This window comes from Perissodus microlepis, chromosome 9 (genome assembly GCF_051167445.1).
Source record: "Perissodus microlepis isolate ML-2025 ecotype Zambia chromosome 9, ASM5116744v1, whole genome shotgun sequence".
NCBI classification, from domain to species: Eukaryota; Metazoa; Chordata; class Actinopteri; order Cichliformes; family Cichlidae; genus Perissodus; species Perissodus microlepis.
This window is the reverse complement of record NC_140469.1, coordinates 8871910-8897259: the sequence shown is the minus strand read 5'-3', so window position 1 is coordinate 8897259 and position 25350 is coordinate 8871910. Positions and strand designations below refer to the sequence as shown.

Sequence of the window (25350 nt, the reverse complement as noted above, 5' to 3'; positions counted from 1 at the left end):
TAAATGGTGCCATTCTACCTCTTCATAGACATGGCCCAGGTCTGTTTCCCATTTTCTTTTTATAGACATTTTGTTGTAGTCAGGTAACTTTTCATTGATAATAGCATATATAGAAGATGCTATTCCTTTTATTGACTTCCATGGTTTAGTGCACAGATGGGTTTCAAGAGGAGTTTCTTTTGGTATCTCGGGGAATAACCCTTTGGATTTCTCTTTGACCCAGTCTCTTATTTGTAGGAATTTGAAGAAATTTTTCCTTTAGTTGTTGAAAGTCAATAAATGAATCATTATTGTATAAGTCAGCAACAGTTTGAATATTTCTGTCGTTCCATTCCTGCAGTGTTGGGTCAGCAATATGATGAGAGAGATCAGGATTGCCCCATAGGGGTGTCCTTCTAAGAAAAGAGATATTTATTCTCAGAAGTGAGTGGGATTCCAGCCAGGCGCAGAAGGTGTTTAATATTATCAATTTATTTGTGAGCCTGGATAGACATTTTTTTGTACCTAAAAATGGAACTTCTTTTAATAGTATGGGGTTCACCTCATGTTGTTCTATTGGAACCCATCGAACCTCACTCCTCTCTGCATGTAGCCAGATCCAAATTGATCGATACTGAGAGGCAAGATGATAGTTCCTAAAGTTTGGTAAATTAAGTCCTCCCCTTGAATATGGGGCCTGTAAAGAGGAGAGTTTGAGTCTTGGATTTTTCTTTTGCCATATGAAAGAAGTTATAAGTTTATGAAGCTCTTTGAAAAAACTTTTAGGAACATTTGTAGGGAGACATTGAAATAAGTTCATTTTAATAACATTAATTCTCCCTATGAGACATATTGGAAAATCCATCCATCTCTGAATATTCAGTTTGGTTTGCTCCAACAGTTTGATATAATTTAGTTTGAATATTTGATCCTCGGATTTGCCAATTTGTATACCCAAATACGTGAAGCCATTATTACGCCACTGTAATGGGTCAGTAAGAGCTCTAATACGGCTGTCTTGTATAATTAATGGCATAATCTCACTTTTGGTATAGTTTATCTTATATCCTAAGGCTGCACTGTATTCTTTAAGACACTTCATTAAAGAGGGAATTGATTTAAAGGGCTCCGTTATATATAGTAGGAGGTCATCTGCGTATAGAGACAGTTTATGCTCACTTGTGCCAAATTTGATTCCAGATATGGAGGCACTAGTACGAATGGCAACTGCTACAGGTTCGATCGCAATCGCGAAGAGCAAGGGGGAGCTTGGACAACCTTGTCTACAGCCTCTAGTTAAAGAGAAAGTGCCTGAGAGCACATCATTTGTTGTGATATTGGCTCTGGGGGCATTAAAAAGTGTCCTAATATAGCAGGTGAACTTCTCTCCAAAGCCCATAGCTTCCATCGCCTGAAATAGAAAACTTGGCTCAATCCTGTCAAATGCTTCATTAGCGTCCATTGAGATTATAAGCAGTGGGTCTTGGTTTTTTTGAGCAGTGTTCAGTATGTGGAGCAAACGTCACACATTATCTGCTCCGTGCCTGTTTTTAATGAAGCCTGTTTGGTCTGCATTTATTATCTTAGGCATAATGTCTTCCAATCTGAGTGCAATTATTTTAGATAATATTTTATAATCTGCGTTTAAGAGGCTGAGGGGTCTGTAAGAGTCACATCTCTGTTTATCCTTGCCCGGTTAGGGAAGTAATGTGATTGTTGCAATTTCCAATTCTGGTAATTTATTATTTTCTAAAGCTTCTTTTATCATATTTGTAAGTGGCGTCAATAATTTATTAGAGAAAGCCTTATAATAATCGACTGGGAATCCATCAGGTCCAGGGGTCTTATTAATTTGTAAACACTTGAGGGCTCGAAGTACCTCCATCTCAGATATATCTGCATCAAGCAGTTCTTTGTCCTCATTATATAATTTAGGAAGGGATATTCCATCTATAAATCTTTTTGCAGCAGTACTGTCGACCCCTTGCTCAGATTTATACAAATCTTCATAGAACCGTTTAAACTCGGCATTTATAAGTGCTGATTCATCATGAAGTTTATCATCGTCCGTTAATATTGTATGTATAAATTTATCAGATGTTTCTTCCTTAATTTGCCAGGCCAGTAGTTTACTTGTTTTGTTTCCAAATTCGTAGTAGTGATATCTAGTTCTGGCCATGGCTGCTTCAGCTCTGCTGGTGCATAGATTATCATATTGCAACCTTGTTTTTGTTAATGTATTGAGGTATTCTTCCTTTTTGGTAGCAATATATTCCTGCTCCAGGTTTTTAATGTCAATCTCCAATTTAGTTGTCTTCTCTCTAATTTTTTTAGCCTTGTTGGCACCGTATGACATAACCATACCTCTCATATAGGCTTTGAGAGCTTCCCAGATATTGGCATGTGAAGAGGAATTTGAGTTGGTGTGGGATTGAACAAAAGTATTTGATCATTGCCTTAACAATGTAACAGATAGCTTTAAGATGGCCTTAAAATGTTTATGCATACTGTTATCATATTAACCTTGTATTCCAGATGCAGTTATAACTATTTTTATACACCTTGCAGTTTGTGCCTTTTAAAGAGTTGTGGCTCAGTCCATTAATGGAAGGTCAAGAGCTTTGGCCAGCGATATGTCTGGCCAATCTAGTGTGAAGTCGACTGGAGCTGTGGAAGGAATTGCAATACATGCTTACAAAACACTTATATCATGTCATTCTTTATTATCTTTTATTTGTTCATATTCTTTTATTAAGTTTTAAGTAGTATCATTTGATTAAAACATTTATTCAATATATTACACATATAGTTTCAGTGGTGTACGTGCTGGCCTTCTGTCTGGTGGAAAAGGTTACAAGGTTCAGCTGGTGAGGTGAGAGGTGAACCTGAGTGAACCTGATTTCATGCTGACACACACACACGTACACACCCACACACACACACAGTAGATAGACTCATTTATAGGTGAGAGGTTAATCATGTTTTCTTGCAACTGCATTTTTGTGCGTGCAGAATTGCTAGTTTGTTGCAGAGCATGGCTTGAGGTTTTGGAGAAGCGAGAGTCAGAAGGTTGACAGGAAGCACCTGCCGTGGAGATGGAGACAATGTTCTTTTAAACTGTGTTAAAAGTCATTGTGGTTTTGAAACCTATGTATGTATTGTATTTGTTTGACGTTGAAGGGGCGTCATTAAATTTAAGCCCTATTGGTATAAAACATCTGCTTATGCTTTGTTAGTCAGAGATCAATGCTGTCTGCGTACAGCGCTGGTCCCTCCACGCGTGAAGTCAAATCATCGTTTGACTTCACCTGGCCGGATCAGTGTTGTTATTTTTGGATTACCTCCTGTATACCTCCTCAATATTGAACCCTTAACATTGGCATCTAGGAATATTTCAATATTAATGTTCATATATGAAATAAAGCCAGAGTCTCCTAGCATGTAGTTTTTAAACCTCCACCTGTAGGTTGCAGGTTGCGACATGTTGGTAGCCCAGGAGAGTTTGATGGGATTATGGTCTGAAAAAGTAGTTGCTAAGTAGGAGCAATCTATCACTGTTGCCGTCATATTTTGTGGTATAAGAAACATATCAATTCTAGAGTGTGTGTTATGTACTGGTGAAAAAAGGAGAAGTCCCTCTGGCCTGGATGAAGGTTTCGCCACACATCAATTATGCATATATCCTTCATACCCTGGTTCAGTGCTGTTGCTGCCTTTGATAGTGAAGTTGTTTTGGGTGAGGACCGATCCAGAGAAGGATTTAGGACCAAATTAAAGTCTCCACCCACAATATACTGGCCCTCAATTGTAGCCAGTTTCATTATTAAGTTGTTAAACAATAAAGGTTCATCGTAGTTAGGCCCATATATATTTACCAAAGTTATCTTATTTCTATTTATTTCACAATCTACAAGTACAAAACATTGCCCACCCAATCTCTTTGTAATTTTAAATGTTCAGCGTCTGTGAGGTGACTCTCCTGGATAAAAGCAACATCTACTCTCTGCCTCTTTAAGTATGTCAGCATTTTCTTCCTCTTAATGGGTGAATTGATCCCTCTAATATTCCAAGATATACAAGTTAGATGGACCATAATTTAAGTTTTTTATGTGAATATCTTGGACAGGTAAGTGTCATGGTATTCAACTCTGGGGATTTCTGAACACTTTCCTGCTTTTGTGCGTTTCGATGTGGTGAAGTTCTGTACATGGGTATAACAGTAAGATACGGCCTAGACCAGGGAGCTGTCTGAACAGTTGCGTAAGTGTGAGTAAAATTTTTGGTAAGAGACCATACATAACCCCAAAACGTTAAAGTAAAAACCTGCCTCATCAAACCCCTGTAACAAAACCACATTAGGTATGTAATTCAGCTAAACAATAGTGGTGGCCCAGGCAGCTGCTAAGGTTGAAACTTTAGCCACTCTCGGTAAAATATTTACAGCAAAGTACTGAATTTATCTTTCAGATAACGTTGTGCTTCGGCAGGAGTGGAGAAAATTTTGATAGATCCCTGGTGCCTGATGCGAAGTTGCGCTGGGAACATCCGAGCATATTCAATCTCCTTCTCTCGCAGCCTCTGTTTCACGTCACGGAACTCGTCTCTTCTGCGTTGCAGGTCTGCGCTGTAATCCGAGAAAAAAGATATTTTCTTATTAAAAATCCAACAGCGTCGCGGCCTTCTGCTTGCTCCGGGATGTTCAGTATCCTAAGGTTGGACCTTCTACTGCGGTTCTCCAAGTCGTCGATTTTGTCTTTGAGTTGCGTTGTCAATTTCTCCATTTTATCGACACGGTTGTGTGCATCTTTAATGTCGTCTTCGTTTGCGCTCACTCGCGCCTCCATCTCCTCAACCTGCTCAGAAAGCGCATTAAGACAGGATTCAATTTTCGTCAGGGTTGTTTGTATGGCGGCCGTTTTTTTGAGGTCCTCTTTAGTTTCCTTGATAAAATTGAGTAGTTTGTTAATTGGCAGTTCCTCCTCCCCATCCGCCATATTTCTTGTTGCTGATATGTTCAGGTGCCCTGAAGTTTTAGCCGTTTTCTTTCGTTTTGAGTGTCGCAAATTATAACTTGCCATACAGAAGTTTACTTAGTAACTTTGCCTCTTACTATGGTCCAGAATTATATGAGGGCAAATCAGGATAAAGATAGATTCCTGGGCCTACAGCCGAGAGCTCACGAATACACGTCTACTCTCTTCCGCTGTCAGCCATCATTCCAGTTCCTGGACTCCTTAATAAAGGTATAAATATCTGGACTCCATGGTCAGGACCCGCCCAGGCTTCAGATCCATGGAGCACACTGGGCACCAAACCAAAGGCTCCAGTGAGCTTCAGTCCACCAGGATCTAAACCCAGGACCAGCGTATGAAGCACTAGGAGACAGTCCTGACTCCATCCATCACTCTCAGTATTTCAGCTTCCTGGGTGAACTAAGTCTGCTCACTGGAGGACAGTCTTTGGTCTCCATCTCCAGGGAGTTCACATGATAAACAGCAGAGGAAACACTTGAAAATCTTGTATTTGTCACATGATCAGAGCAGCTCCTCCTCCTCAGCTCTGTGATCAATAATCACTCTCTGAAAGCTGATCAGGTTATTGTAGAGGTGTCAAACATAAGGCCCGGGGCCAGAATAGGCCCAGTAAAGACTCTGATGGACCTGCTGGATGGATCTACAACATATGATGGAGGCGTAAAGTTTTTCTATTTGTAAAAGTTTCCTGCTGACAAACACAGCTGTGACTCTCACTGTCACAGTAACACACATGAACTCAGGTGTGTTTTAAACTGGAAACTATTTAAATAAGAAATAAAGTCATATTTCACAGTGTTTTTAAACAAACTGAGTCATTTTATTAAAATAAAGTTTGTTTTATTTTGAAAATCCTCAGCGTGGAAACTGATCAGGCTGAACTTTATTTTGAAGAGTCTATAAATATTGATTATTGATCGGTGCTGTGTGTGTCAGATCTCCTTCAGCTGCTGTCTGCCTGGACACTGATGACATCATGAGCTGTGAGCTCTGTGATTGGCTGCTCTGTGTGTTAGAGCTCAGCTGCACTTTCAGAGAGTTCCCTCACACAATGTGAGGTTCACACACACACACACTCTGTGAGGTTCACATACACACACTCTGTGAGGTTCACACACACACACTCACACTCTGTGAGGTTCACACACACACACACACACACACTCTGTGAGGTTCACACACACACACTCTGTGAGGTTCACACACACTCACAGTTTAACTGTCAGAGAGCTGCTGATGAAGATGAAGGAGCTGCTCCTCTTCCTCTCCTGTGTCCTCTGTGTCTCTGCTGATGGTGAGTTTCTCTCTGTAAACAGCAGGTTATTGATCAGGTCACTGATCAGTGTTTGATGTGTTTCAGCTCTGCACAGTGACATTGCTGTCGGTGGCTGTTCAGACTCTGATGAAGAGAACATGTTTGGACTGGATGGTGAAGAGGTTGCCTACACAGACTTCAACAAAAAGGAGGAAATCTACCCTCAGCCTCCTTTTATTGATCCTTTCACTTATGGGGAAGAAGCTTATGAATCATCTGTAGCTTTTCAAAAGACCTGCAGAGAGATCATAAAGCTTTGTGGTAAAGGCATGAAGGACTACCCTCCAGAACAGGGTAAATACAACATGTAACACCTGTCTCACCTCACCTGTTTTTACCTGCACGCTCTGTAAAGTAACACACTGATGACATCATCAGCGTCGATGTATTCTGTCCAGTCAAACACAGCCAGCTTCAACCTGATTAAATACAAGAAATAATTCCACCTTAAACACATTCAGACTGATCATGTGTACAGAAACCTCACACTGACATGTTTATATTTGTGTTTATGTTAAAGATCACATTTTAATTTGTTTTTCCTCCTTTTAGTTTCTCTGAAGCTGAACTGAGTCTGTCTGTAGTTTAACTTCATGATTCTGACTTCACTCTAGCTTCTCTCACACAGACAGTGATGACATCATCTGAGTGAACACCTGAACGTTTTATTGATATTTATCATCATCATTCCTTCTCTCACCCCAACCGGTCGCAGCAGATGGCCCCGCCCCTCCCTGAGCCTGGTTCTGCCGGAGGTTTCTTCCTGTTAAAAGGGAGTTTTTCCTTCCCACTGTCGCCAAAGTGCTTGCTCATAGGGGGTCATATGATTGTTGGGTTTTTCTCTGTACCTATGAAGCGCCTTGAGGCGACTTTTGTTGTGATTTGGCGCTATATAAATAAAATTGAATTGAATTGAATGATCACCTGCTGATGGGAAGGTGATCTGAAGCTGAAGCTCTGATCCTCCTCTGCCTGATGTGTTTGTGCACAGATGTTCCTTCAGCTGTGATGATCTACACCAGAGATGAGGTGGAGTTTGGAGAGAAGAACACTCTGATCTGTCATGTGACTGGTTTCTATCCTGCTCCTGTCAACGTCTCCTGGACCAAGAACGGACAGAAGGTCACACAAGGATCCAGCATCAACATTCCCTATCCCAACAAAGATGGGACCTTCACCCAGATCTCCAGACTTCAGTTCACCCCACAGCTGGGAAACATCTACAGCTGTGCAGTGCAACATCTGGCCCTGACACAACCACTGACCAAAATCTAACACTGACAGAGGTACACATGTGACAGTCTCCAGCTGTGAAGACTGAGCCCAGTGTTCATCAGAGCAGCTGGATCTGATCTGAGCTGACAGTTTGAGACAGATGTTTGTTTTTCCTCTTTGCCTCCAGATGTGAAGGTTCATGTTCTCTGTGTTTGTGTCTCCAGAGGTGGAGGCGTCCGCTCGCTCTGATCCAGGTGTTGGACCCTCTGTGTTCTGTGGAGTGGGTCTGACTCTCGGTCTGCTTAGTGTGGCTGCTGGAACCTTCTTCCTCGTCAAAGGAAATGAGTGCAGCTGATTGGCTCACGGTGATGATGTCATCATAGTTCTACAATGAGCTCATAATGAGTGTGTGTTGTTGTTGTGTGTGCAGAGTTCACCTGTAATGAACATCTGCTTCCTGTCTACCTGTCTCACCTGCTTTAGGTTAATCTCCTGTATGAGCTGTTCTGTCATCATCTGTGTCAATAAGGTTTAACTCTGGGATTCAAAGCAAACTAAAGCTCCCTCGTCACAGTGAGTATCTCCACCATCCATCCAGCAGATTCCACCTGGAACCTTTTTCTGCCACAAAAACAAAGGAGACAAAAGTCAAATTAATGAGACTGAGATCAGTTTTATCTGAACTCAGTGTCAGGTGACCTCAGTGTGTTCATAAACTTGTTCATCAAAGTAATAAACCCACAAATTTGTCTGAGTGTTCTTCCTGTGTCTTTACAAGAATTCATGGATCCATTTCGCTCTCTGTGGTTTGTTTCTCAGAGCTGAGTCAGGAGTGTCTGAGCAGGTTCATGTTTCCTGTTTATAATCATGTGATTATTGGTTGTGTCCAAATTCATGGGCTGCATCCTCCTGAGGCCGCATTTGTAGACCGATTACATCACAGCGACGCGCCGAAGACTGTCCAAATTCGTGGACTCCTCCGAATGCAGCCGACAAATGCGTCCTCCTTTTCCCCGAATTTGAAGGATGGGTCGGGTGTGTCCGTCGTGGCCCACCATATCCCAGAATTCATAGCGCAGCCCAGCCAATTCCAGTTTCCAATAATGGCGGCCGCTACTAAGTTTTAATATTACTCTTGTTACTCTTTCTGGGTCACAAAATAAACTTTTAACATATTTTCAGGCGAGAATGTAGCTGTGTAAACATCAAATATCTGCTCGGTTTATCAAGATATCGCATATTTAAATAAACATCAAACAGAAAACTAATTAAACAGAAGTAGGAGATGATTGAGAGTTTACTCCAGTGTCCTGTTATATTTTAGATAGCAAGGAGCAGACGGCCAAGTTTATTAAACTCCACCGAGACAGCGGTGACGCTAATCAGAAGGCTAGAATGTCGGGTCGGGTCCTCAGGAGGATGCAGCCCATAAATTTGGACACGACCATTATCATGCTTCCCTTCATTGGCTTCCTGTTAAATCCAGAATTCAAAATCCTGCTCCTCACATACAAGGTCTTAAATAATCAGGCCCCATCTTATCTTAATGACCTTGTAGTACCATATCACCCTGTTAGAGCACTTCGCTCTCACACTGCAGGCCTACTTGTTGTTCCTAGAGTATTTAAAAGTAGAATGGGAGGCAGAGCCTTCAGTTTTCAGGCCCCTCTTCTGTGGAACCAGCTTCTTGTAGTCGTTTTCTGACAGTCTCCACTGCCTCCGTGGTGGGTATGCAAGTGAAGAGAGAGACTACATCAAAGGACACCATGGTTTCATCTGGATCCAGGGTAAGTTTCTGGACCTTGTCGGTCAAGTCGGTGGAGTTCTTGATGTGGTGTGGGGTGTTCCCCACGAGAGGAGCAAGGATGGTAGCAAGGTGTTTTGCAATGTTATAAGTGGCTGAGTTTATGCTACTGACAATGGGTCTGAGTGGGACCCCTTCCTTGTGGATCTTAGGAAGTCCGTAAATGCAGGGTATGGCATTCCCTGGGTAAAGGCGGTGATATGTGAGGCGGTCAATGATTTTGTCCTTTTCAAAGTCTTGAAGGCAAGCTATAATTTTCTTTTTGTAGCTGCTTGTGGGGTCTCGCTTTAAGGCTTCGTAGGTATTGTTGTCACTGAGGAGAGTAGTGATCTTTGTGTGGTAATCTGTAGTGTTTAGGACCACGGTGCATCTTCCCTTATCAGCTGGTAAAACAGTGATGTTGTGGTCTTTGCTCAGGGAAGCGACGGCCCTCCTTTCTTGTAATGTGAGGTTGGACGGATGGACTTTGGCACTGGAGAGGGTGGCTGAGACTTTCATCCTGATCTGCTCTGCTTGTGTCTGTGATGATTTGTTAATCCGTATGGCGGTTTCTGTGGCTGTGATGAGGTCCACTATGGGCAACTGTTGTGGAAAAATGGCAAAATTGAGTCCTTTGGCTAATACTTTCTTTTCAGGTTCAGTGAGATTCCGGTCTGAAAAGTTCTTCACCCATTTTTCCTGACTGTCCTCAGGTGTGTGTTCTTCACTGAGTTGTGTAGATTCAGACTGAGGAGTGAGTGTTTTTGAAAGCAAGGTGTGGAATTTCCTGTGTTGTCTTTCTTTTCCTTTAGAGTGTTGGGCCCACTGAGCCTTGTCCACAAACTTGTAAACCTCTTCTAAGATTGGAGAGGGTAGAAGGGTTTCCTGTTCCTGCAGAGTCTGGCTAATCTTGCTTTGGAGGGCATATATAGTGAAATGGACCTGTCTTATCCTTTCACTTAGAAGCTGATTTTGTGCTCTCCGTAGAATCAAGTCTGCTCTGTATCTCCTGACAGTGGATGCAAGGCGCCAGCTCTTAGGAGCAACTCTGCTTTGTCTGCATCTCAGGTTGAAATGGAGATCGTTCCTATAATCCGCTAGTTTTCTTGATTCCCTTTCATACTCCCGCACCAGTTGAAGGGTGTTCCTCCCAAAATGTACGGCAATATGTCTGTGAAGGTTCTCAGTCATCCAGGTCATCGTAGTCTAAGGAGCTTGGAAAGAAAAGCGTCTGGACTTCTTTGAGTTGCTTGAAGACGTTTCACCTCTCATCCAAGAAGCTTCTTCAGTTCTAAGGTCAAATGGTGGGGAGTCCAAATCTGAGAGTCACTGATGTTTGTGTTGAAGGTCTGGAGAGAAGGTCTCCTGTAAGGTGGAGCACGCCAGCCTGGAGAAACCTCTGATCACTGACTGGGGTAAATACCTGTCTGTATCTACACACCTGTACACACCTGTACATACCTACCTGTCTGACTCTCACCCGTGTGACTCAGATCCCTCCTCAGACTCGTCTATGCCTGAGTCAGAGAGGAACAAGCTCGCCATCGGAGCCTCAGGACTGATCCTGGGTCTGATCTTATCTCTGGCTGGATTCATCTACTACAGGAGGAAGGCCCGAGGTCAGAGCAGGAACCCCACTCACAGACCAGTTCATACCTGAAACCAGTTTAAAACCAGACAACTGTTAGTTACATTAATGTTTCAAACACAGGTTTTTACTGTTGTTTTTGAGGACTCTCAGACCTGGTTCAGGCCCTGAAACATGAAACTTTACTGAATCATTGCCATTGATCTGTTAAAACCAGTGTCCATGGTTTGTTTTCAGAGTGTGTTGGTGACTGTGTCCTCGTCTCTTCTTCTTTCAGGTCGTATCCTGGTTCCCACTAACTGAGCCTGGATCCTGGTCGTGGTTCTGTCTGATGTTATAAAATCTGCTGTTTCCTGTGTTCAGCAGACTGATGATGATGATGATCTCTGTCTGGACTCTAAACCGATCCAGGACCATCTCAGTGTTGTTGGTGGTTGTTGTGGTTTTACTGGGAAGGTTTTGGACCATGTTTAACGTGGACTCTTGTGTTTGATGCTTTATGTGCACCTCTGCTGTTTGATCCATGTGATGTAATCCCTGTAATCCATGTGTCTGAATGATTTGGGTGTTTCCGCTGTTCTGATTACCATAGATCACACATTTGTACTGGAGGTCATTGTTCCAAAATAAATGACTCAAACTTTGAGCTGTGTGTTTGTTTACCTGCATCCTGTTAATGTCAACCTGAGGATTGTATTATTGTCACAGAAACCAGTCTGTAGATCAGTTCTAACCAGTTTAACTAAATAAATAAATTATCCATCCATCCATCCATCCATCCATCCATTCGCTTCTGCTTATCCTTTTCAGGGTCGCAGTGAGGTGCTGGAGCCTATCCCAGCTGTCATAGGGCGAGAGGCAGGGACACAGGGACAGACAACCATTCGCACTCACATTCACTCGCACATTCACACCTAGTGGCAATTTGGATTATCCAATTAACCTATCCCCACAAGCTGCATGTCTTTGGACGGTGGGAGGAAGCCGGAGTAGCCGGAGGGAACCCACACAAACACGGGGAGAACATGCAAACTCCACACAGAAAGACCCCGGCCTGATGTTGGTATTGAACTCAGGACCTTCTTGCTGTGCGGCAACAGTGCTAACCACTGTGCCACCGATAAAAATAAATAAATTAATAAATAAATAAAATTTTAATTATATAGCACCTTTCTAGATAGAATCACAAAGTGCTGCACATAAGATAACAAGTCATAAAAAAAGACTGAATTTTTACCTAATAAGTAAATTTGTGACCCACCACACAATTAGATTTATACTGAATATAAAAAAAACCTCTTAATCAGGTGATAACAAATTGGTCAAAGTTAAACACGTAAACATATATTTAAAATTTATATTCTGTACCTTTAAAGAAGCCAACAAAGTCCTTTCATTATTCATTTTACCATTGCTGCTGTTTTAATGTTCAGATAATGATGTCAGGGCAAAATGGTGAAATCCAGATTTCTGGGTGGATATGATATGAATGAAACCAGGCGTGAACATTTTATTAAGAAGGCCGGGGTTTATCCACCAACACTGACTGTATCACAGGATTAAAGTAAAGATAAATCAGTTTGTATACAACAATGAATGTCAGCTGACATATTCACACAGTGACTTTGTTCAAACAACTGAAACAACAAAACGATTAACACTGAAGTGTTTAAAACTGTTAGGATGCCTGGGTCGTTGACCCGGAGTTTTGAGTTTATTATATTATTTATCTTTTCTAGTCTTTGGTTTCTTTGTTAGAGTTCTGTCTTATGGTTTACGTCTCTGTTCCCTCTGTTGCAGTGCCTGCCTGTGAGTCTGTGTCTGTAAGTTCAGTCTGTTATGTTTCCTGTTTTACTTTGAAAGTCCGTGTCTCATGTTAATGTATCTGGTTGTGCTTCCTTTGTCTTGTTAGGCCTGAGTTGCCCCAGCTGTGTTTCCCTCCTGTTTCCCATTCCCTGATTGCTCCCTCTGTGTATTTAAGCCCTGTGTTTCTCTGTGTCCGTGTCGCTTTGGATGGGTGGTGGGGGGAAGAGCTAAAGAACTTAAATTGGACCACTTAGACATATGTCAGCGAGTGCCGAGGTCTGCAGTCCCTCCATGGATGCTTCCTGAAGCAGCTGTAGATTTTTCTTCATTGCACCAGAAGGGTAAGGACGGGGCAGCCGGTCTAGACTCAAATATAGTTCAGGGTTACACAGATCAGTATTATGGGTATGTGCAGGTATATACGGATGCTTCAAAGAATTCAGCTAGTCAAGTGGGGGGTGGCAATAGTAATTCCGGACTTTATGGTAAAGATTGGGAAGAGAATTATTAATGGATTGTCTGTGTTTACAGGAGAAATGTTAGCAATTCTATTAGCAGTACAGTGGGTGGAAGATTTGAGGCCGTTGAAAACGATTATTTGTTCAGATTCAAGTGCAGCCTTGGTTTTGTCTACATGTAGCCGAGTAGTAAATTAATAATAATAATTTCCATTTTAGTTAACCAGGCTACATACAGACTGTTCACTCGAAAGGTAGGTCAGATATTTTATTAGAGGTTCAGCAAACTCTTTTCAGGATACATATGATGGGTCTGTCAGTAGTGTTTGTATGGGTCCTGGCTCACTGGGGTAAGGGGGAATGAAGCAGCGGACAGGTTAGCAAAGGAAGCCACTAATCACGAGATAGTTGATCTGGCGGTGAATTTTGGTCAGGAGGAAGTAAAGAGTATTATTAAGCTAGAAATGAGGGGTAGATGGCAGAAACAGTGGGAAGAAGACAGGAGGGGAAGGTGGTTATATAAAATTCAAAGGGGGGTGGGAGTGAGGAGAGCCACAAGAAGGAGTAGGCGAGAGGAGGAGGTGGTATCAAGACTGAGATTTGGACATACGGTTTGAATTCCACACTGTTCTTGATAGGGAAGCATGCCTCAGGGAAATGTGATTATTGTGGAGAGGATGAAACTGTAGAGCATGTTATTTTGCAGTGTCAGAAATATACGGTATAGAGGAGACGGTTGGTCCAAAATCTCAGTAGCATTGCTATGAAGCTTGATCTTGTAGGGGTATTACAGAAGGAGTCAGGGGATAAATGTTATCAGGCTTTTTTTCAGTTTTTGAGAGAAGAAGAAGAAGAAGAAGAAGTGTCCGTGTCGCGGACCGCGAACAAGTCCAGACGCTTTTCTTCCAAGCTCCTTAGACTACCCTTATCTACCCTCATCTTGCTGTGTGTTCTGTCTGCGTGATCTTATTTTGTATTCTCAGTTTTGTTACCCTTTGGAGTTCAGCATTAAAGCTGTTTAAGTTCAGGTTTGTGTCCAGAGTCTGCACTTTGGGTCCTTTTCCTGCCTGCACACAGCCGTCACATAACAGAAGATCGCGGATGGACCCCGCAGACTCTTCAGCCTTTGAGTTTAACGCTGAGATGGAGCGGATGATTAAGCTTCTTGACCGCATTGCCCAGGCCAAGGATTTGAGGACCATGGCGGACGGGCTAAGCGCAGTAGATGCTGTCATTCGGAGCATCCCTCGGCTAACTCAGTTTTCTATGGACACTGTGCTGGGCAGCTCCATAGCTGCCTGGAGGGAGCAAGTCAGGGCTGGCGAGCTTGCTCTCTCTATCTCCACCTCCACTTCTTTACCGCCGCCCCAGGACAACACACACTCTCCACCTGCCTCATCGCTACCACAAACTTCCTCTCCCTCCCCACGCCAGCCGGGACCTCGTTCGCCTGCCTTTTTCCTGGCGGCTATGTGGTCGGAGGATGAGGAGGAGATCTCCATTTCTCCACCGGTTCCTGTTCCCTCATCCCAAAGGAAACGGCACCCTCGCCACCAACACTCCTCTCCTCAGTCATCTGTTCTGCCACCTGTTCCTGCTGAAGGGTCCGAGGGGCCCGTCCGGCCTTCGTCTGTTGTTCCTGCTGGGGGTTCTGGAGAACCGCTTCAGCCGTCTGTTCCCGCTGGAGGGTCCGAGGAACCGCTTCAGTTGTTTTCTGTCTCCGCCTGGGGGTCCGAGGGGCCCGTCCAGCCTTCTGCCTCCACTGGAGGGTCCGAGGGGCCCGTCCGGCCTTCGTCTGTTGTTCCTGCTGGGGGTTCTGGAGAACCGCTTCAGCCGTCTGTTCCCGTTGGAGGGTCCGAGGAACTGCTTAAGCCGTCTGTTCCCGCTGGAGGGTCCGAGGAACCGCTTCAGTTGTTTTCTGTCTCTGCCTGGGGGTCCGAGGGGCCCGTCCAGCCTTCTGCCTCCGCTGGAGGGTCCGAGGGGCCCGTCCAGCCTTCTGCCTCCGCTGGAGGGTCCGAGGGGCCCGGCCAGCCTTCTGCCTTTGCTGGAGGGTCCGAGGGGCCTGTCCAGTCTTCGTCGCCTGCAGCGCCACCATCTGCGGCTCCCATGCCGTCGCCTGCAGTGGTACCACCTGCTCCTCCATCTGCGGCTCCCACGCCGTTGCCTACAGCGCCACCTCCTGCAGTTTCCACCTGTTCCGTCGCCTGCGGTTGCCATGCTGCCATCTGGTCCTGCTTCATCTCTGCCTGAGGTCTCCACACCGTCTGGCCCTGCCTCACCTCGTTCTCTCCGGCCTGCTCATCCTCATCTTGTCCGGGCCTGCTCGTCCTCGTCCTGTCCGGCCACTTTCCAGGCCGATGGCTGAACGTCATCGGCAATGTCGACGCCCTCCTGAACGGTGTCGTTCTGTGCTGCCTTCCGCGCGGCCAGCCTCCGGACCTGCCCAGTCGCCACCGCTGCCCTCTGCGAGGCCAGCCTCCGGACCGCCTTCGCCTGCATCACCGCCGCTTCCCTCTGCGCGGCCTTCCTCCGGACCTCCTTCGCCTGCATCGCCGCCATTGCTTTTCACACGGTCGGCCTCCTGAACTGCCCGGGTTTGGACTTTTGTGCTGTCAACCTCCAGGCCGGCCCCCTGAACTTTTTTCGGAACTGTTTTACTGGCCGCCTGTACCTTTTGTGACCCTTTTTTGTTTGGTTGGTTTTCTTTGAGTTGTTTTCTGGGCTCCTGTGTTTGCTGTTTTGGTTTCTGGCTCCTTGTGTTTCGTTTGTTTCGAAACGGGCCTGTCTAAGGGCCTATGGGCTTAAAACCTGAGCCAGAGTTCTGAGAGGCAGGCCAATGATTTTAGAGCACACTGATGCAGTGTGCTGCAGTCTGTTCCTGTATGAAGGCTGAGGGAGTGGAACCAGGAGGTGATGGAGAAGGTCATGATGCTTTCCTCCTGAGAATCTCCTCTGTGTTGGCAGAGAATTTCAGCAGGTTGAGAGATTTAAGAAACAAATGAAAACGTACAGCTCTGCTATCAATCTCAACATAAATAAGGACAGGAGAGTAAACAGCAGTGACGTTTGTAGGGTTACTGAAGTTGGGCTGCCTGGTATATAATTATGTGCTGTGTGATCGCTAACGAAGTGAGGACTTAATAAAAGTTAACATGAGGGTTCCTGATGGTCAGGAACAAATGCAATCACATGGCAGGATGCTGTAAACGGACCAAACTTCAGTCAGGAGAACAACTGAGATAATCCATCCACAATACGAGGTTAGTCATTAATATTCTGCTGCATGGGCTGGGCTGTAGTTACATCGTAAGGGTCTAAGGAGCTTGGAAGGAAAAAAGAGAAGCCATCTATGTCTACTGTGAGCGACCATCTTTGAACAGAGGCGGTAGTTTACGACACCAACTGTCTGCCATCTATAATCCAGTTTTGAGTTCCCTCCCCAGACGCCTTAACACCCACTCACATCCTGGGCCATCTGACCTCAGGAAATCACATGATAGAGTGGAGCTAGGTTTCACAATAAGCTCACCTTAAACTCTGGCTGACTGTGACCCACACCCGTCTTCACACCTTGGCTCATTTGATTAGGAAGAGGATCAATAGGGGCTCCACTGTCCCTCTTGGAGCAGGGCTCCAGAGTGCGACCAATTTGGTCATAAATCCCAGGTCGCACAGTGCGACCAATTGTTTGAGTAAAAAAAATAAGAAAAGTCTCTGCAAAAAAAAAGTCACCGTGTGGTCAACAACAGACACACATTATGCCCCTATCGTGGTCTAAACCAATCCGAGATAGTCAGGGGCGGGACCTCTCTGACTGGCCGTAGTCCAGTTTAAAGTGAAGGTGGATAGAGAGAGGTGAGTAGCTTGAATGAAGCATTAAAGCTCAAAAACTATTTCACCAACCACCATACAGCAAATGAGAGCAGGTACACGGACTCCACACAAAGACGTAAACACAGAGCGGACCCGACGCATCAGAATCAGCTTTTTCTTTCTCGGCTTTCCAAGCTCCTTAGTTGTATAAAGTGGTTTGAGTGCTCAGATTGATATAAGAACCAGTCTGTTTGTCTGTCAGCATTCACACTGGAGTTTCTCCTGCACACTTTGTTCTACAGAAACTGTTCTGGTCGTTTTTTTCAGACTACACTACTATTACTGTTCATTCTGTAGCTTTTAAACTTTTCAAAATATTTAACTCGTTATTACTTTTTATTTCCATTCAAATGAATGAAGAAATCTTCAGATCCTTTTTACACCCACCTTACTTTGTAACCTCACTAGTTCAGCATACATACAGTTGGCACTAATAGAGATCATTTCTGTAGCATAACAGGAAAATGACCTGTGATTAGATTCATAGATGACCTGCAGATTGTTGGTCTGCTGAACAGGTTTCATGTGAGGCGTGTTCACTCATATTTAACACCTGTGGTTAAACATGTGTAGGTCCTCAGCTCCATCAGTATCTATGACACCACCTTGGTCATATAATCAATAATAAATTTATGTTTGTCAGGATTTTCAGCTGATGGGTGGAGTCAGCAGTCAGCTGTGCACGAACACGCAGGATCCAACATGGACGAGACTCAGTCAGCTTTTATAAGGAATTTATTTCAATATTTCAAGAGTTTCATTTATAACTAATTCATGTCATTATACAACGAGCCGCTCATCAAACTATCTCAACTCTGTGTGTGTGTGAGTGTGTGCGTGTGCATAAATGTGTGTGTGTCTGTGTGTGAGTGCGCACGTGTGCATAAATGTGTGTGTGTGTGTGTGTGAGGCAGGCTAATCAATACTCAGATTTAATGATACATTAGTGTTTCTGTCAGTGCTCACAAACTAACGTGACCTCAGGTGACCCCGCTGACTGCACGTGTGTGTGATGATATTACATCATCTATAAGTAGGATTACTTTCATTATAATAATTATTATTATTCACACGACCCTGATATTCAGTCTGGGAAACCCCGCTGGAACCCATCTACACCCAAAGCACTGTGGGTAACAGAGTCCTGTGAGTGGGACGTATGCCCCGCCCCCTGATGCTACCCCAACCTCAAGCTTTAGCTCCGCCTTCCCCTCCGCAGGGTAATTTCACAGTCTCCACCCTGCCATCTGAGCAGGGAATCATGGGTATTGTAGTCAAGCACAGACCCACAGGCAGCATGTGTGGCCTGGATCAGCTGAGACTTGTGGGTAATGTAGTCCTTCTGTGCTGTAGACATTTGTGGGTGGAGTTTATCCATCACCTGGGAAGTGTTGGTGCTGCAGTCCAGACGTTTTTGCTTAAAAATGGAAGTGTTTCAGTCCAAACTGTCCATCAGGAGGGGATTATAGGAGCTGTAGTCCATATGAGGGCAGTTCAGTGTTCAGCCAAGATGGATTGTGTGCATTTTAGGAAAGACAGGGAGTTGTAGTCCAAACACAGTGCGGTTTGAGGAGTTGTAGTCCAAACAAAGGGTGGTTTGAGGAGTTCTAGTCCAAACAAAGGGTGCTTTGAGGAGTCGTAGTCCAAACAAAGGGCGGTTTGAGGAGACGTAGTCCAAACAAAGGGCGGTTTGAGGAGTTGTAGTCCAAACAAAGGGTGGTTTGAGGAGTTGTAGTCCAAACAAAGGGTGGTTTGAGGAGTTGTAGTCCAAACAAAGGGCGGTTTGAGGAGTTGTAGTCCAGACAGAGGAGGACAGTAGCAGATGAAGTGTGGAAAGGGAGGGCGTGGGGGTGTAGAGGTGCAGGCAGAGGAGGATTGTGGGTGTTGTAGTCCAGTGGTTGTTTGTTACTTTAAGCCCTGAAATAGACTGTGTGTTTGAGCCCCATCGTTTATTTACAGTCACACAAGTCTGTATGTACACTACACACCAACACGTGCACACTCTCACACACACACACACACACACACACACACACACACACACACACACACACACACCATCTTCACATCACACAAACCAATAAATAAATAGATAAATAAATAAATAGCATGATATAAATACTTCTGTACCAGCTCTACAGGCTCTGATTCATTATGTACTGATAATAAACCAATCAGCTGTGAGTCTGTCCTCGTCTCAGATTTAAAAACATCCTGATCCATCAGTGCGTGCACCCGTCACCCTCCCAGAGAAGAAAAGGAGGGAGGAGGAGCCTGGGCGTGACGTTAACAGCAGTTCCCGTGAAGACAGTCGGCCAATCAGAGTCTGTCGCGTGCGGGGACCCAGATGTAGGGTCCGCTCTGCTCCTCGATGACCACTTTGACGTGGTGGTAGACTTCCTCAAAGCTGCCGCCGTGCACGATGGCTGGAAGACAGGCAAAGATGGCATCAAACCCCGAGACGCTCGTACGTTTCACACGTGAACGCTCGTGAACTTTATTGAATTATTGTTTCACCTGTGAAGCACTCCAGGAAGTCCTGCTCCAGCTTGATGGCTCGATCCAGAGCTTTCCTCGCCTGCTCCTCCGACAGGCGCTTGTTCAAGTCCCTGCACCAATGTCACATGTGTTAATCCTCACAGTGACATCACAATGCTCTGACTCCGCCCACAAAACCACAACACTTTGAATCAAATCTTTAAAAAAAAATTTAATTTAAAATTGTAATTAATTTTCTTTTAAAGAATGTAATTGAATGATATTTTAGATTTTCATGTTTGAATTTTAATTTACTTTAAGAATTAAAAATTAAGAACCTCCCTGATTCGCAACCTGTGGTGTTGGGGGCTTTTTGTCCCTGGTAGGGTCTCCCATGGGGGCCCAGCTGGGCACCCACACTAGAGTCTGTGGATGAGGCACAACTCGTCTATCACCAGGTGGCAGAAGTCAGAATCCCATCTCTGCTTTTTGCAGACCTCTGTCTGTTACTGGATCTGGGAGGTTGGTCTGATTTGACCTTTATGGGCGGAGTCAGAGAGCAGTTTGATCTGACCTCATGTTGTTAGTGTTAGACTCACAGGATGTTCTCCAGCGACCACGGTCGGATGAAGATAGCGATGGGGTGGAGCTGTGCCGCCTGCAGCCTCCTCACGGCGTTGGCCGACACATCCAGGATGCAGTGCTTCCCCTGAACACACACACCATCACAATACTGCCACTGTGGGAGTGGAAAGGGTCACTGTGGGAAAGTGTGGACTGTCACCTGCTCAGCCACCTGTCGCACACTCTGCACCGACGTCCCGTACAGGTGGTTGTTGTACTTACTGCCCCGCCTCGATGAAGCGGTGCGACTGGATGTCCCGCTCCATCTGTTCCCGTGACGCCACAAAGTGGTAGTCCCGCCCATCTGCTTCGTAGTCCCTGCGAGGGCGAGTCGTATCTGTGAGAGAGAGCGAGGCACACATTAGAAACCTGTCTGTTCAGTTCCTGTTTGACCACCTGTAGGCGGAGCCTTACGGGGAACGCAGGACCCGAACTTGTCGGGGAACTCGGACAGCAGGTCGTCGTTGACGCGGTCTTTGGTGGGTCCCAGGATGATGATGGGGCGGGCATAGTCCACTGAACACACACAGAGGTCATGTGACCCACAGTCAGAGGCGGGAACAGTTTGATTTGGAGTCTGGGGTCAAAGGTTACTGGTGACACTGACCTTCAATCTGAGTGATGAGCTCATAGCTGTGAACGAAGCCTTCTCTACCTGCAAGAAGAAGAAACACCTGAAAACACAGGAAGTGACATCATACGAAGATCTGACCCATGACGGGGACATGATTATGAGGAGGGTCTGAGGTTACATGAACCCTCAGTTTGACTGAGTCACGTGGTTAGAAGTGAGAGAGGTCAGAGCTGATGGACGTCTCTGTGTTTTTGTGTTTCTGAGTGACTTCCTCTGGATCCTCACAGAGGAGAAAACAGGAAGTGCATTCACACCCCTGTGTGTCGGTGTGTGTGTGTGTGTGTGCAGCATTCTAGAGGTGGGAATCACCATACATCCCACGATACGATATTATCACAATACTTAACGCACGATACGATATTATTGCAATTTTTAAAAATATTTTGTGATATTCAGATTCTGTACATAAAGGTAAACTTTATCAATATTCATTTTATCTAATAACATAATCTCGCACTCAGTCTTTCTCTCATTTCAGTCAGTTTTATTGTTGACAAACTGAACGGTTTGTATTACAGTCTAGTCCAACTTACCATCTGGTACAATTATAGCTATTCTGAACTATGCAATTTGTGAAAACTATGCAGCCCCTTCAGCAACTGAAGAATTTGAAAGTAAATTAAAACAAAATATAATTTTACATTAAATAAAAAAGTTTTAAACTTAATTAAAATACAACATGTCTTAAATGAAAATAAGTAAACTGTCATGTTTATTGCTGCCATAAAAAAAGTTAAACACATTTGGACAGTGAAGGAATGTCAGGATTCTTGCTCAGAAAAAGGATCAACATGCTCTGAAGTCAGAGCATGTTCCAGTCCACAAAAACTTTTTTGTAACAAAATATCGATTTCTGCTGTCCCTGTATCGATACATTATTAGCAAACAAAATATCACGATATTACACAGTATCGATTTTTTCCCCCACCCCTACAGCATTCACTGACCTGTGTGTCGGTGTGTGTGTGCGGCATTCACAGACCTGTGTGTCGGTGTGTGTGTGTGTGCAGCATTCACACCCCTGTGTGTCGTGTGTGTGTGTGCAGCATTCACACCCCTGTGTGTCGGTGTGTGTGTGTGCAGCATTCACAGACCTGAGTGTCGGTGTGCGTGTGCGGCATTCACAGACCTGTGTGTCGGTGTGTGTGTGTGTGGCATTCACACCCCTGTGTGTCGGTGTGCGTGTGCGGCATTCACACCCCTGTGTGTCGGTGTGCGTGTGCGGCATTCACTGACCTGTGTGTCGGTGTGGGTGTGTGCGGCATTCACAGACCTGTGTGTCGGTGTGTGTGTGCGGCATTCACTGACCTGTGTGTCGGTGTGTGTGTGTGCAGCATTCACACCCCTGTGTGTCGGTGTGTGTGTGCGGCATTCACTGACCTGTGTGTCGGTGTGTTTGTGTGCGGCATTCACACCCCTGTGTGTCGGTGTGTGTCTGTGCTCCATTCACTGACCTGTGTGTCGGTGTGCATGCAGCATTCACTGACCTTTGTGTGTGTGTGGGTGTGCTCCATTCACTGACCTGTGTGTCGGTGTGCGTGCAGCATTCACTGACCTTTGTGTGTGTGTGGGTGTGCTCCATTCACTGACCTGTGTGTTGTGTGCGTGTGCAGCATTCACTGACCTGTGTGTGTGTGTGTGTGTGTGTGTGTGCAGCATTCACTGACCTGTGTGTGTGTGTGTGGGTGTGCTCCATTCACTGACCTGTGTGTGTGTGTGGGTGTGCTCCATTCACTGACCTGTGTGTCGTGTGTGTGTGCAGCATTCACTGACCTGTGTGTGTGTGTGTGCAGCATTCACTGACCTGTGCTTGGAGGGGACGTAGCCCAGCTCCTCCAGCTCCCCCTGCTGGTTGACCCTGCGTGCCTGCCACCACTCGTCGTCGGCGCTGTCGATCACGTGGAAGACCTCGCCAAAGTTAAAGTCCAGCGCCTGAGACAGCACGCCGCAGTCCCACTGCTTATCGTAGTCGAAGAGCGCCCTGTAACACACACAGCACGCCATGGAGAACGCCGCTCATCGCCCCTGTGGACCTCAGGAGGTCATGTGACTGCGTCAGACTGTCAGCTGACTGGGAGTCATTTAAATTTAGCTGATCTGGGGTCAGAAGTTATTCCAGGAGTTCTCTGTGTGTTCTTCACACACTTCAGACCGACAAACACAGACACACACAGTCCTGTTTTCATATCTTAGTGAGGACATCAATTGACATATTTCTTACCCTAACCATCAAAAATGAATGCGTACCCATAACTGTAACCCTAAAACCACATTGTGAGTCTCAAACATGTCTTCATAGTCCCCATGATGGCTGTTGGTCCCCACAAGCATAGTAGTATTTAAATTTTGGTCCTCACAAAGATATATAAACATATACACACACACTATGTATTTGTATTAAATGTATAGTAATTATTAACTAAAAGTTATGAATTCTAAACTGTACAAATACAGCTTATTACAGCTCATACAGCGCTTTTCTACTCACTCACAGTGCTTTATGCAACGTGTGCATTCACCCAAGCACATTTTCTTTCTAGCTCACATTCACACTTGGATGGATGCATCGGTGAACATCCATCGGTGGGATTAACATCTCGCTCAAGGATGTTTGGCATGCAGAAAGGGGAAGCCAGGAATCGAACCACCAACCTTCTGATCAGTAGATGACCTGCTCTACCGCCTGAGCTACAGCCACTCCTATTACAGACCTTATAATTCTGCAGTTGTTTATAACTGATCAGGAAGGCTGGCTCTGTGGTCGGCATGAAGCTGGACACTCTGGTGACAGTGGCAGAGAAAAGGACACTAAAGAAACTGCTGGACATTATGGACAATGCTGGGCATCCTCTGCACACGGCCATAAACAACCAGAAGAGCCTGTTCAGTGACAGGTTGCTTCTCCCCAAGACAAGAACCAACAGACTTAAAAACTCCTTTGTCCCACACGCCATCAGACTGTTTAACTCCTCTCTGGAGGGGAGAGGGAGGGGAAACAGGAGGACAAAGGAGGGGGGAACAACTAAGCTGTAGTGCCTCTTCACCTCACTGTGCAATTACCTTTGTGCAATACTTTTTGTTAATAGTCAACGGTGCAATAGACTCCATACTTGAAATGTGCAATCCACTTGTATTTTTATTTTTATTTTATTCCTATTTATTCTATTTATCCCCTTTGTATATTTTTATCTATATATGTCTTTGTATTTATATATGTGTGTGTATATATATATATATATATATATAATATTCTGTAACTCTATAACTTCTGTCGGTGCTGTGCTTATTTGGAACCGAATTTCCCAGAGGAACCCACCCGAGGGATTAATAAAGTTTTATCTTATCTTATCTTATCTTAACTGTTTCTATTGTTTTTAATGTATTCTACCGATCTGTTCTGTGGATGTCCGTCTGGTCTCTGCTGTGTACAGAGACAAATGTGTCTTTACTGAGGATAAACCTTTCACACTCATAAACGTGGTGTCTGTGTTTCAGGAGGCAGAGCGGCTCGTCCTCAAACACATCCTGAACCTGAGGTGCTCCTGATGTGTTCATGTTTTAGATTTGTTGGTAAAGGAATAATCTGCTGGATGCATCCATGTCTGAATCTAGATGGTTAATGGTTACAGCTGAGTGACACATGATGGAGTAAAGCCCACCTGTTCACAGGTGTCATGACTGTGAGGTCATTCTGACTCATTCACAGTAGGAACAGATGAATGAGGCCAGGCGTGCTGCCCTGAGGAGACCTGGTCCAGGTGTCTCAGTGTGGAGGAGCTGTCACAGGTGAGCTCAGGTTACCTGATGTAGAAGGTGCGGCTGTTCCTCAGACTGCCGGACGAGCTGTTCATCATCTGCTCCCTCAGGTCGTGGATCTTTGCCTCGAAGCGACTGTACTCTGAAAACACACACTCAGAGTTTAAACAGGTGTAAGGGTCAAAGGTCACACAGGTACAAGGGTCACATGATCAGAGGTTGTTACACACAGTGAGCAGGACCAATCATCAGAATCACTGCAGGCCAATCACAGCTCACAGATGGATCAGGAGACTCTGCTGTTTCTCAATATGTGTACTTGTGTGTACTTGAAAAACTCTTAAATAGGTAGATATCTCTTAAATAGGTAGATATCTTCAGCACTCAGGCTCACTCGAGCCCAGACTTCTCGTTGAGAAAAGGGTGTCAATTGCATTCAGAGACCAGTTGATCAAATCTATAATTCTCTTTTAGGTTTTAGAGAACAGACTGTGAGAGAGTGTTCCAGGGAAAAGTAATACAAAAAACACGAGACTAGACAAGGACATAAGAGGCTAAGCAGGGAAGCTAAGGGAGAGGAGGAGGAGGAGGAAAGTGCGACCGCCTTCGTCAAGAGCAAGAGAAGAAAGTAAAATTACGAGGGGATGGCACTAAAAACTCTGGAGCTATGATGTCATCAAGTACACTGCTGTTCCAGTTGTAGAACGATCGCGCTGCGTTCTCAGAAATTGCAGACTGACGCGTGAACTTACGACGTACGGACTTCCTGTATGTGGATCCCGGATGAGCCCCCACTTACACCAGCACC

General features: G+C 44.9%; 1 protein-coding gene and 1 pseudogene across 2 annotated transcripts; one reads left to right on the top strand and one right to left on the bottom strand.

The window, feature by feature from the left end:
• The first annotated feature begins 6106 nt into the window (after window positions 1-6106).
• Window positions 6107-11559, top strand: LOC146379981 (HLA class II histocompatibility antigen, DR alpha chain-like; annotated as a pseudogene). Its single transcript, XR_014801342.1, has 7 exons — window positions 6107-6306; window positions 6373-6621; window positions 7319-7613; window positions 7767-7915; window positions 10673-10740; window positions 10831-10944; window positions 11191-11559. The product of XR_014801342.1 is annotated as an HLA class II histocompatibility antigen, DR alpha chain-like (transcript).
• A 7763-nt stretch (window positions 11560-19322) lies between these two features.
• Window positions 19323-24708, bottom strand: LOC146379980 (disks large homolog 4-like). The gene is made up of 6 exons (XM_084939913.1): window positions 24588-24708; window positions 22591-22767; window positions 20375-20489; window positions 20128-20267; window positions 19568-19659; window positions 19323-19476 (listed from the first exon to the last, which is right to left on the bottom strand). The coding sequence occupies exons 1-6, from the start codon at window positions 24638-24640 to the stop codon at window positions 19370-19372; spliced, it is 684 nt and encodes a 227-aa protein (XP_084796039.1). The 5' UTR covers window positions 24641-24708; the 3' UTR covers window positions 19323-19369.
• Between the last annotated feature and the right edge of the window lie 642 nt (window positions 24709-25350).